The sequence below is a fragment of the Thamnophis elegans genome, chromosome 5 (genome assembly GCF_009769535.1).
Source record: "Thamnophis elegans isolate rThaEle1 chromosome 5, rThaEle1.pri, whole genome shotgun sequence".
Lineage (NCBI taxonomy): Eukaryota > Metazoa > Chordata > Lepidosauria > Squamata > Colubridae > Thamnophis > Thamnophis elegans.
Window position 1 is genome coordinate 24,260,386 of NC_045545.1, and position 12,331 is coordinate 24,272,716.

General features: G+C 37.3%; 2 protein-coding genes across 3 annotated transcripts in view; one reads left to right on the plus strand and one right to left on the minus strand.

Annotated features, from left to right (window-relative positions):
* Positions 1 to 5,150: 5,150 nt before the first annotated feature.
* LOC116509324 (E3 SUMO-protein ligase KIAA1586-like) lies at positions 5,151 to 9,710 on the minus strand. Its single transcript, XM_032218451.1, has 3 exons — positions 9,448 to 9,710; positions 7,720 to 7,971; positions 5,151 to 7,257 (listed from the first exon to the last, which is right to left on the minus strand). Exons 2-3 carry the CDS (start codon positions 7,955 to 7,957, stop codon positions 6,128 to 6,130), a joined length of 1,368 nt encoding a protein of 455 aa, XP_032074342.1. The 5' UTR covers positions 7,958 to 7,971; positions 9,448 to 9,710; the 3' UTR covers positions 5,151 to 6,127.
* A 153-nt stretch (positions 9,711 to 9,863) lies between these two features.
* ANKRD13C (ankyrin repeat domain 13C) overlaps positions 9,864 to 12,331 on the plus strand; it is a 28,813-nt gene continuing 26,345 nt past the window's right edge. For both annotated transcript variants that reach the window (XM_032217635.1, XM_032217636.1), the window contains exon 1: positions 9,864 to 10,477. In XM_032217635.1, coding sequence (XP_032073526.1) covers positions 10,114 to 10,477 — 364 coding nt within the window. In that variant the 5' untranslated portion in view covers positions 9,864 to 10,113. The remainder of the gene's footprint in view (positions 10,478 to 12,331) is intronic.

Below are 12,331 nucleotides of genomic sequence, written 5' to 3' on the forward strand. Positions count from 1 at the left end.
GGAACTACAGTTGGGCTTCTCTGGATGCAGCTAGAAGTGAAGACACTGCATTCTTGGCTTTGAAGGATGGGAAATGTACCAAGTCCTGTGTCAGCATCTAGTATGGAGAAGGCATTAGAGGCTATGGAAGGCTGTTGAAGTTTTGTCAAAGACTATACAAAACACACACACACAAACACACACACACACACACACACACACACCATAAATAAGTTAAAACAAGCCAAACATTACAATCCAATGAAAGATGGGGAGGGGGGCAAGATGGGGGTGGGGAGGGGGATCTATTGTTAGTCAAATCAACCACCTTCACTGTGATGTTCCCCCATTTATGAAAGACAAATCATTTTATGAAAGACAAAGGGTAGAAGAATGTTCCAAAGGGTGGGGACAACAGCAAAGAAGGCTTTCTTCCTGTCCATCCTCCACTTTAGAATTCCTGTTAACTGTGATGCAGGATAACAATTTTCCATGTGATAACTGAAGAAGATATACCATAATCCTGGAAAACCATTCCCTCATATTTTTACAATTGACTGAGTGATTAATATGCAATACTTTTCAAATATAATCCTAATTATATAAAATTTCATGAAAGGGTAATAAGAATTATTTTGCAATTTATTTATGATACTGTGGAACTTGAAAGTCCATAGATATTTTTCAGTATCTTCCACAATTTTAGAACCAAAACTAACGGGACATTTGTGCAAATAAATTCTTAAACAGCCATACAGTTTGACCTGTAATGTGATGTGATAGAAAAATTGTAGCTTAAGGTTTATATTTGTTTTGGTCCTTACGTGGGTCAGGGAATATTACTCTTATTTTATATCAAAAATAAATGACCATTGGCAACAATGATTTGTAAATGTTGCTCTTTATAAAATAACTTGATATCCCTTCTACAAATTGTGATTGCTTTGAACATGTATTGATTACTATGATTTTTAAAATTTGTTTCAATATAATGGCAAATATGGACATTCCAATTCACAAGAGATAACTTAAGATCGTATCCTGTGGAGATAGTGTGTATCTATTACGTAATTATTGTCCAATCGAAGAATGAGAATTGAAAGTGGTACCACTTTTTCTTCTCCAGATCCCAGTTGCAAAATGTGATAGTTTTCTCACAATTTGGCACAGTAACAATGTCCTTCATCTGTAGTTGGCAGTTTCTTCATATTGCACAACAGGATGGGATTTGCCTTATGTAATTTGACTTTAAGGTCACCAAATATTCTACTAGACCTTGAACCACGATTTGCATTTAACAGAATAGAAGAACATTGACCCATAAAAAGATTTTAGAAACTTGCATATGTATGTCAAACATTGAAGTTCTCTATTCACATCTCTTTTAGATATTCATTTACAGATCTAATAATCTAAAAGAAATAGTGTGTCACATTCCACCCACTTAATAAATGTATTGTTGTCTACTTAGGAACAAATTTACCAACTAAAAATCAAATCTTGCCCTTTTCTCCTGCTTTTAAAGGCAGATCGATCTGTAGAAATCTGCATGTTACTTTTCTTCAGGAATATTATATGCTGCTAAAGGCACAGAAATAAAAGTAATAGAAGAACATGTAATGGGGGTTATCACTTAGTGATGCTTAAGTTCTATTAATTTCAATGAAACATTTGTTCACATTAGTTTGCATATGCCTGGAGTTGTACAAAACCATTATAAAGAATTAATTTTACTAGAAACCCTGTGAAGCCTCTTTAGGATCACAAGTAGTGCAGCCATTACTATTCTATGCATGCGTTTGGGCCAAAAGATAGTGACCAACACTCCCCTCCACTCTATCACATATGATTAAACTCAGACATGTATAAAACAACTGCCAAGGTAGGCTGAAATATTATGCATACCTAGTACATTTCACTGAAATGAGTGGGGTTTCTGAGCTGATATACATTCTAGGATTGTACTACAATATTAGTTTTAAAGATCTGGTTTGAGATGATGATGAGTCAAATTTATAATTAGGTTTTCAACCACTGATCTTAAAGTGGGTTACAATTAATTGTATCTGTTTCTTTGGAAGTAAACTTCATTAGATCAATGAGACTGTCTTTCGTGTACACATCTACAGGTAGACCACAATTGAGCCCCAAAATTTCTGTTGCTAATTGAGACATTTGTTAAGGGAATTTTGTCCCATTTTGTGACCTTTCTTGACACAAATATTAAGTGAATAACTGCAGTTATTAAGTTAGTAACGTTAAGTGTCTGGCTTTTCCATTGACTTTGCTTGTCAGAAGGTTGCACAAGGTGATCGCATGACTCCAGGACCCTACAAGCCATCATAAATATGAGTCAGTTGCCAAGCATCTGAATTTTGATCATGTGATCATGGAGATGCTGCAATGGTTGTAAGAGTGAAAAACGATCCTGTCACTTTTTTCAATGCCTTTGCAACTTTGAATGGTCACTAAATGAACTGTGTAATTCGAGGACTATCTGAATTGCTTTATTAATAAAGCCACAATGATAAAGATATAATGGGTCAGATTCAAATTGGAATTATTGAAAAAAATTGTCTCAGGATAGTTTGTGATAGTATTTTCCAAAAGGTAGTTCCTTGGATCAGTCACAGCAAAATTAATTATTAACTCCAGACCTTGGCAACAGCCACTGAAAAATTGTCTGGTACGAGCCAAGCTTGATTTTCTTCTTTAGATTTCAAAAATGCAGGAAGCAACAGTAAAAAATGCCATTATCTCAATCAGGATCCAGTCCATAAATAATGGAGGACATTTTAATTGTGTATTAAATAACCTCTGAGAGAGCACAGTTGTACTCTTAAACTTGGCAGGTTAGTTGCCTACTTGAAGTAGGCCTAAAACACCTGTGGTTGTTTGGGTATAGTTGGTATGGAAAGGAGGCTTCAAACAGGCATTTGAAAAAAATGTCTTAGCAATCTGGAATAGACTTCTATAAAGAACATGAATGGTCAAAGGCTATAGCTAGTTTCATATTGCAAGAAAAGATGTTTGTCAATAGAAAAACGATAGGAGCTTGATTTGCAGCAAAGAAAGTAGAGTTCTTTTCCAATTTCTGGGAGCCTTTATTTTTTTAATTATTATTGAGCTGAAGGGAGTTTCTTAAGAGAAAGATTTAGAACTGATTTATAACACAAAACTGCCTTATGTCAGGAATTTTAATGTACCTTACGGAGACTATCATATTTGATGGATCCTAAGACAAAGAGAATCATATTCTGGCAACAGAGATTTGGTATCAAGAAAAGATCATTTACGAGTTACTCTCTAACCCCGAGCCCAAGCTGAGCCTCTATTGGAGTGAATGATATTTTTAATTCTATACTTGGCATCTTAAAATGCATAGATTCCAGGAATTAGCAGAAGATGAACATAATTACTTCATATTTTAAAAATCACCAGAACTTCAGTGAACAACCTAAAGCTTTTATAAGTATCAGTTTCCCTAAAATTGCATAGCTGCCATGGAAAGACAGACATGTTTTAGGTGATACATGCAGGTTTCCTTCAAATCCATATTATTGCATAGCTTTATCAGATAACTAGAATTTACATATTTGTTAGTTATCAACTTCATAAAGCTGCCTGTCTCACCAAAAGCGACAGCACAGCACACACCCATCGGATAAAAACTACAAATATAAAAGCAACAGACATAAAAATATAGGTTTCTACATTAAAAAAAAAATAGTATAAAACTATGTATGTATGTATGTATGTAACTCAAGTGTTGAAAGGAGGCATTTAGCAATGGGTTACTAAACACTTTTTATCTCGAAGATCAAAAATAAAAAAGTTCTACTACTGTTGAAATGAGTTGTTGCAATTACAAATATAAATGTTTTTGGCACTTATTATCCTCTTTGTATTGTGGTTTTTTAAAAAAATAAAATCTGCTGTTCTGAATGAGTGACAGTTCTGTAGGGTTGCCAACCAAATAGGAAACCAGCAAAGGTTTTCATACCCGTGTGTAAATGAGATTTCATTTAAGGCTTCTTGGAATAATCCTAAAATTTTAATTCTTAATTTAGGTACTATCCCACTGTATATGCTCTGGTGGGCTGTTACTTAGCAAAAGAAATATAAAGCAGACCCAGTTATTGCATCTATTTGCTGTCATACACTAGTTTAACAGGAAGAGAAAATTATGTGGGAAATTATACGTTGAATTAAATCTTTCCTCAGGAGTTTTGGGCACATGCATGCTCAAAAATATTGTATGTCTCATAAAATAAATTATGAGGCAAGGAAGGTTGAGTTTTAAGTCTGACTATTCTGATGTGAATGTCTCTACATTGGCTGACTCATATTCTAGTCTAGTGTATGTATCAACCAGCAACAATCCCAGCTATTCTGCAGTTTGTATAATCAGGAAACTGAAGATTTCATCTTATTTGAACTCAATATTATAATAGGACATGAATGTTGTACTCTAATTTTTGCTGGATTTATTTCAGAATGAATTATTAAGCAACACCTGCCTATCACAGGTTCTTAGGAAGAACTCATAAGTGGACTAAAATGCCAAATCCAGTAATAATAGTGGATAGGTGTTTAAAAATGCCAAACCCGAACATCTGGCTGACCACATCAAACCATAATACATTGCATTAAATTTATATGTTGCTAAATTACCAGCAATTCTGGGTGGTTTACGACGATTAAACATTAAAAAAAACCAATACAAAAAGTAAAAAAGGGCATAAGACAAATGAAGAACGATAGCCAGGAAAAAGAGGGGGGGGGGCAGAAAAGAAATGGGCACCCGTCATCTTCCAAAAGCTTGGGTGAAAAAGCCTTAAGAGTTAGAGAGACATATTTTAGACATTTAATCATTTTTATATGATTTTTTTTTTACATTGGGGGTCTAATACATAGACTACATACCAACATTTACTTCTGGCTGTTGTCAAAAGACAACCTAGTGCAATGAGTTTGCTTAATGACCGTGGCATTTGCTTACAACCACCAAAACAAAGGCTGTAAAATTATGCATGATCCACATGATGATCAACTTAACAACCAGCATGACTTACAACTATAATTCTGGTAGTCATGTTGATGGCTACCTGCAGTGGTGGGATTCAAATAGTTTCTGCCCTAATGACCGTTTCAAGTATTAAAAAAACATATACCAAAAGATAGTTTATTATTTCAAGCATTTAATACTTAAATAAAACAATTAGAGGTACACAAACTAGATTATAAGACTTTTAAAATATTAATGAAATAATCTTAAACAATACCCAACAAAAAACAATAAAACTGTGATGTGAGTTATTTCCATATTGCTTCTTGATTGGCGTCCTAGCTTGCAATTTTCTTTGCTCTTATCCGAGCATTATTGGCTCTGTGATTCTTCCTTAACCATCTTTTCACTGTAGGAGTAGGATCCCATTCCTTTGGAGGTCGGCCGATTAGACTAATAGTCATCATGTTTGATATGTTAGAAACAGTTAGGCAACTTCTCTTCCCTGAACATATTATGTTGATCTTTGAAAAAATGCTTTCCACCTCTGCTGAACTTACAACAATTGTTCTGATAATATTTTTAGCTCTTTGAACACTTTCCGGAATTGTACGCCTCCAGGAAATATTTAACTCTCTTTCCACAAAATCTCGATAATCATTAATATCAATTTTGTGATTAAAAATGTCATTAAAGTTGTACAATTGGCATTCACCGTCATACCATGGAACACCTACTTCTTCAGTATTCCAATAATCTGGGTCCAAAAACTTGAGAATTTGTAATATATTACTGTCTTTAAACTGGTTACAACTTGCGTTTAAATATTCGCAATCCATTAGTATTTTTTCCAAATTCATTACGATGTTTTCTAAAAGTATTTCCCGAGGAAGTCTGACAAATTGCTGATTTTTTACAAATTTTATATTTTTGAAGGTTTCTGAAGTAATTAATTCATCAACTTTTTTTTCGTATGCACCCATTTCCTTTCCAAGCACTTGAAATGCTTTAATAGATCTTATCATGAGTTTTTCAGCTTTTATTATGTCTATATCTCTTGCTTGCAGTGCATTTGAGAGAAAAGAAATTTCATTTAAAATATCAATCATCAAAGCCAAATCAGTTATAACATATATATTCTCAAGACATACCCAAGTACTTTTCATTTGAATAAAAATAGTCCTCTAACACTGGAAAAGCGTGCCACACAGCTAGGATTGATCTTAAAGTACAGGCAGCCCATGGTTCCAAAACTCTACCAATCTTTATAAGTTCAACTCCAAGTTGTTCAGATATTTTGGTAGGTTCAATTTGGTCTTTATTGGATTGATGAAAAATAGTATGTATCTTATCAATAAATATTTTAAAATTATTTACTAGCTTTATTTCTTTCATTAAATCATCTAAACCAAGATGGAGGCGATGGTTTAAACCATGCCATATTATGATGTTTGGAAACTCTTTTTCTATCCTAGTGGTCACTCCAGATTTTATCCCAAGCAGACCGCAGGTACCATCAGAGCAAAATCCTATTAAATTTTTTTCTAGGTAGTTCTTAGCAAGCCCAACATTATTTAAACTTTCCATAACTGCAGAACATATTGTGTCTGCATCTTGTTTTTCCAATTCAATTAGCTCAACGAAAATTGTTGGCGATGTAACTGAATCCTCAACTTTTAAGAAAACTATAATAACTGGTTTGGAAGATATTGTAGAGACTTTGTCAATAATCAAAGAAATATTCAGATTATTTTCAACAATTTTAGTAAATATTTCTTTTTTAATTGCCTTTGCAATGAAATCAACTATTTTCACAACAGTTTTACGTGACTGTAACCCAATTCCCATATCTAATCCATTTTTAATTTGCACTTCTATCTCTTTTTGTATGTCTGAAAACGACTTACATTTTTTTGCTAGGCTGTAAACTGTATTAAATACTTTACTAGTACATAAATATTTTCCATTCATCTTTCCTTTGGTCATTGACTCCTGCTCACATTGTTTTAAGTTCTGTTTACAAATGTTATGAGCTTCTGATGAAAAATGTTCTTTCATTTTTTTCCTTGGAGAAGCTTGTTGTATCTCTTTAATTTTGGAGTTATCATTTACTTCAATAATTGATGTGATGCTTTCTTCAGGTTGGAGTGGTTGTGCTTGTGACTGTTTTGTACCATCCAAGACCAATTCTGATACAACTGATTCAAATTTTGGTTTCTTATTGAAAAAATCTGTCAAATTCTGTTGCCTCTTTATCCTTTTAAGGGCCACTGCAAAAATAAATAAATAAATAAAATGTTTTAATATAATATTCATTTATGGACATTTAATACCCTTTATCAAAGATTACAAGATATTGTACAAAAACTTATTGAAAAGTTTATGCATTGATAACCAAGCAAGGACATGTAATAAAGAATGCAAAGTTTTATAACGCACCCTTTCCCTGAAAATAAGCCCTTTCCAAAAATATTGCAACACAGCAGCAGCCATGAGGTGACCATGCTTGCCGCCTCCTGCATCTCAAAAATAATAAGACTTCCCCGAAAATAAGACCAAGCGCTTTTTCCAGGAGTCAAAAGAAAATAAGGCCCTATCTTATTTTCTGGGATACACGGTATTACAATCACCAGCGGAAATTATAGAATAAAGAATAGGCAGAAGAAAGAATTGTAAAAAGTAAGCCAACAATTGGGACAAGACAAAAAAATATTGTTTTAAGTTCTCTTTACCAATGTTTTCTGATGAAAAAATTTCTTTCATTTTTTTCTTTGGAGAAGCTTGTTGTATCTCTTTAATTTTGGAGTTATCGTTTTTTACTTCGATAATTGATGTGCTGCTTTCTTCAGGTTGGAGTGGTTGTGGTTGTGCTTGTGACCGTTTTGTACCATCCAAGGCCAATTCTGATACAATTGATTCCAATTTTGGTTTCTTATTGAAAAAATCTGCCAAACTCTGTTGCCTTTTCATCCTTTTAAGGGCTACTGCAAAAAAAAAAAAAAATTGTACAAGAACTTATTGAAAAGTTTATGCGTTGTTAACGAAGCAAGGACATACAATAAAGAATGCAAAGTTTTATAACGCACCGTTTCCCTGAAAATAAGCCCTCCCAAAAAATATTGCAACACAGCAGCAGCCATGAGGTGACCATGCTCGCCGCCTCCTGCATCTCAAAAATAATAAGACCTCCCGAAAATAAGACCAAGTGCTTATTCTGGGAGTCAAAATGTTAAAACATTAAGTTAAAAATGTTTTATTTTAATATATTATAATATTTATTTTTGGACATTAATAGCCTTTATCAAAGATTGCAAGATATTGTACAAAAACATATTGAAAGGTGTATGCATCAATAATCAAGTAAGAACATGTACTAAAGAATACAAAGTTTTACAACGTATTACTACAATGATCAGAGAAAATTATAGCATAAAGAGTAGGCAATAATTAGAATCAAAAGAAAAAGGAAAAATTGTAAAAGATAAGCCAACAGTTGGGACAAGACAAAAAATATCACAAAAATATGCTGGTACTGATCAAGTAGCATTGGAAGAAATGTCCTTCTAGGTTCAGTTCCAAGTAGGGGAAAATACACTGGAAACATGGAGGCTGTTTGGAAAAATAGTTTAATAGTGGACAGGATCACATGCCTTGGAGTTCCTGGGTGAAAAGGGAAAAGATGCTGAAATTCCCTGGGTTTTATGCCCTGAACTTCCCGGGACACAGGAAGAGTATCCTGATTGGTTGCTGTCAGAGGTCATAGCTAGCTTTGTAGGTTGTCTGTGTGCTAAGTTTGGTTGAAACATGGTGGGTGGTGCAATGAAATGGGATAATGTTTGTTATGTAGATTAGTCTGGCCCAGGCTTTAATGGCCCATTAACGAAGGTGGGAGAGGGACAGTGAGCTTTTGCCTCTCTTAGTTTCTACTTCTCTTTTTAGGGGAAATATTCTGCCCTGTTAATATTTCCTATTTTTCTAGGAGAGGGATGGGCGCTAACTTCCTACAGTACAAAAGAAAACCCCAACATGATTTGACCTACGGTATATAAACTACATCAATATCAGTATGCAGACCCTTCCCATTCTGCATCAAGTAAACGTTAAAGAAAGTTAAACAATCTGGCAACGAAAAAACAAGATCAGAAACCCCCACCCGTTTTTTGAGACGCCAGACTAGCCTGCATTCAAAGCTAGATTGCAGCAAGCAAGGGATTGTAGCCTGGCCATTTCGGAGCCTGTTCGCCAAACTCAAAACAAAAGAAAACAAAAAACAGGTATCCGTTCACTTATATCACTTTTTCTAAGCCGCAAGGAACGACAAACCACTTGTGGTATCTTGGTTAAATGATTGTAGGGATCAGCCCAGGGAGTCTTAGGAATGACTCAAGAGCAAGAAAGTTTCGTTATTTACGGCATTTATTTATTTTTTTAAGGAACGGGGGAGGGGGAATTGTTCGTACCTTGACTACTAGTAGACCCGATTCTTCTGAGTTTTGTTTTCAGTCCGCCTCTCCTGTTGCAGCTCCACGCGGGGACTCCCAACAGCGAATCCGCTCCGATGCTCTGTATTCATTCGTTTGAGATGCCCAATTTGCTATTTGGAAACAGCGCACGGGGCCTGTAACTCCAACGCTCCTTTTTTTTCCGGCCGAACGCGGCTTTTCCACGGCAGTTCTTCGTTCAACAGCAGGGCGAAGAATCCGCTCGGCGAAGTTCCCGCGCTTTCCAGCTCCGCCCAGGCGACAGGCGTTCCCCGACCGTTGCTCACGTCACCGACAGTTTCTCGCGCCGGAATTCCTCCCCGCCACTCATCTCTAGGGGTAACCGTCGTCTCGCGATACCTTTTGTGATCTCGCTCGTCCGAGCGCTCCGGCTCTCGCGAGATTCCCTCCGACAAGATGGCAGCGCGGTCGAGCTGGTGAGAGCGGAGCGGCGAGCGGAGGAGGAGGAGGCGACACCGCTCGGCTGGATTCAGAGGTTCTCCGCTCGCGGAGTGTCCCCGGCTGGGGGAATGCCGACGGGACGGGATTCGCCGCCGCGGCTCTGAGCGCCCCGAGCCCTCCGCAGCTTTTGCAGCGCCGTGTCTTCCCATCGTGGCCCCCCAACGCCCGGGGCCGCCGCTGGCGATGACCGGAGAGAAGCTGCGCTCGCTGCGCAAGGATCACAAGCCCAACAAGGAGGACGGGGACCTGCTGGGGCCCGGCGAGGAGGAAGCGGCGGCCGCGCCTGGGGGAGGCGCTTTCACAAGCGCCCGGGCGGGAAGCGGCAAAGGCGGCCGCGGCTCGACCCACCGCATCTTCAGCAACCATCACCGGCTGCCGCTGAAAGGAGGATCCGGCGGGGGCTCTTCCCTCGCCTCCTCCACCCCCGAGCCCATCAAGGCCCCCAGCGCTCAGTTCCCCGTGCACGAGTGCGTCTTCAAGGGGGATGTGAGGAGGTTGTCGGCGCTCATCCGCACGCAGGGCATCATCGGCCTCAAGGATAATCACGGTAAGGGGCCATCCTCGCTCTTCTCTGCTCCGTTTCCCCCTTGAAGGCCTTCTTCATACGCCCCGTGGCTTTGGGGAAGAGGGCTCAGTCGTACCCTTTGATTCCCCTGGTTTGTTGGTAACCTTGCTGGTAGGAATTTTGCCTGTCCCTAATATTCAGTTCTCCACCTCCAGGAGAAACCAGGCGTCTGCCCTTACTTTATTTGGCAGCACCCCTCGAGTTACAACCACCTTCTCTACTGTCCTGAATAATCAAATATAACTAATTCCTTCCAAGCCCTGCAAATGCTCCCACACCCTTCCTGTTATTTTGCCCACAAGCTTTCCACTTTTTTCAGATGGGGAGCTAGTACTTTGAAAAGTATGCTGCTGAATTTTGATCTTAAGAATTTCCAAACAGAACCTTTTTAGGAACCTAATCTTTAATTCAGGTTGTTCCTGTGTAATGTTTCGGATTATGACCCGATTATGGGCTATTTTAAATGTTGAAAATGTGATTAATTGAAAGGATTGTTTCTGACAAAAATATGTTTGTGACTGTGACTTTTGAAGAAGTAAAATTCCTGTTGAAAAATCCCAATTTGCACACAACAACATTGATGGAGTATTTTTCTCCTTTAAAAAGAAAATATCATTTTATGATGTTTCCCCCTCCCTTCTAGACTCCTAACTCTTTACATTTATGTAAGTTATATTCTGTTAATGGAAATCAATTAATTACCTAATCATTGGTTTAAATAACTAAATGTCTCAAGTCCAAAGAGAATGTACTAACCAGAAATGTAGGTTTAATAACTAAGCCTTTATCATTCTCTTCTACAATACGTTTTTTTTACTGATCTTAAAGGAGAATATTTGTAGTTCAGGGTTGAGATGAGGGGTGATGATGTTACCTAGTTTGGGTAGTGAAATGTCTGCAAGATCAAGCTGGCAAAGCACCAAGGACAACTGATCATTATAAGGGTAACTTTGCAAGTTTCTTTGTACAGTTTTTCTCCATTAGTACAAATATCCTTTGTAATTCATTGCTGCCTAGTGTTAAAATGAAGTGTATCTGAGTAAATGGGAGACTTGCCAGCTGCTTTCCTAAATACTAACCATAAATAAATTCATAACAAATACTTGTGTTAGCAATATGTAACCTGTTCATAGGAAATGCTGCCCTTCTTGTAAGAGAATAGGAATGCAACCCTTCTGGAAAAAAAGAAAACCTTACTCCAGATATGTGTTAGTGTTACTTTTTGTTATGTTTTTCCAGCATAGTGATACCACCTTTCTTTTTCATCTCTGGTGAATCGCTATGTTAGCTACTTTTTCAGATAGTGATGCTGTCTTAAGAACCATGCTTCATTTTTAATAAGAAGCATTAAAAATAAGTTGATTCTATAAAGATTAATATTAACCTAATAGTAGACAATATGTGTAGCTTAGCGTTGAACTGTGACATGTGTTCTTTGACTTTGCTTGCTTGCAGACATTTCATTAGCCAACCAAGTAACATCAGAGCAAATGAATATGGGGTTTGCTCATATATACTAATACTTGCAGACTACTTTCTATAAACTATCCTTCAGTTAGGCTGCTGATAAGTTTTGCTCAGATTCAGATTCAAAAGAATTTTTTTTAGAATATAGATAAATATACATTGAACCTCTTAGCACCTAATTAAATTAAGGTTGTACACAACATTTTCCTTGAGAGACCTGGGAAAGATTGTCCCACATGGCCAGCAGGTGTCTTGCAAAGGATCAGGTGGGCAGCCTCAGCAGCAGCAGGGGCAAGAAAACAGCAAAGGTCAACTGGAGCAGCAAAGCACAAGGCAGGAGCTTTGGAGTTCAGAAAGGCAAGGGCAGTT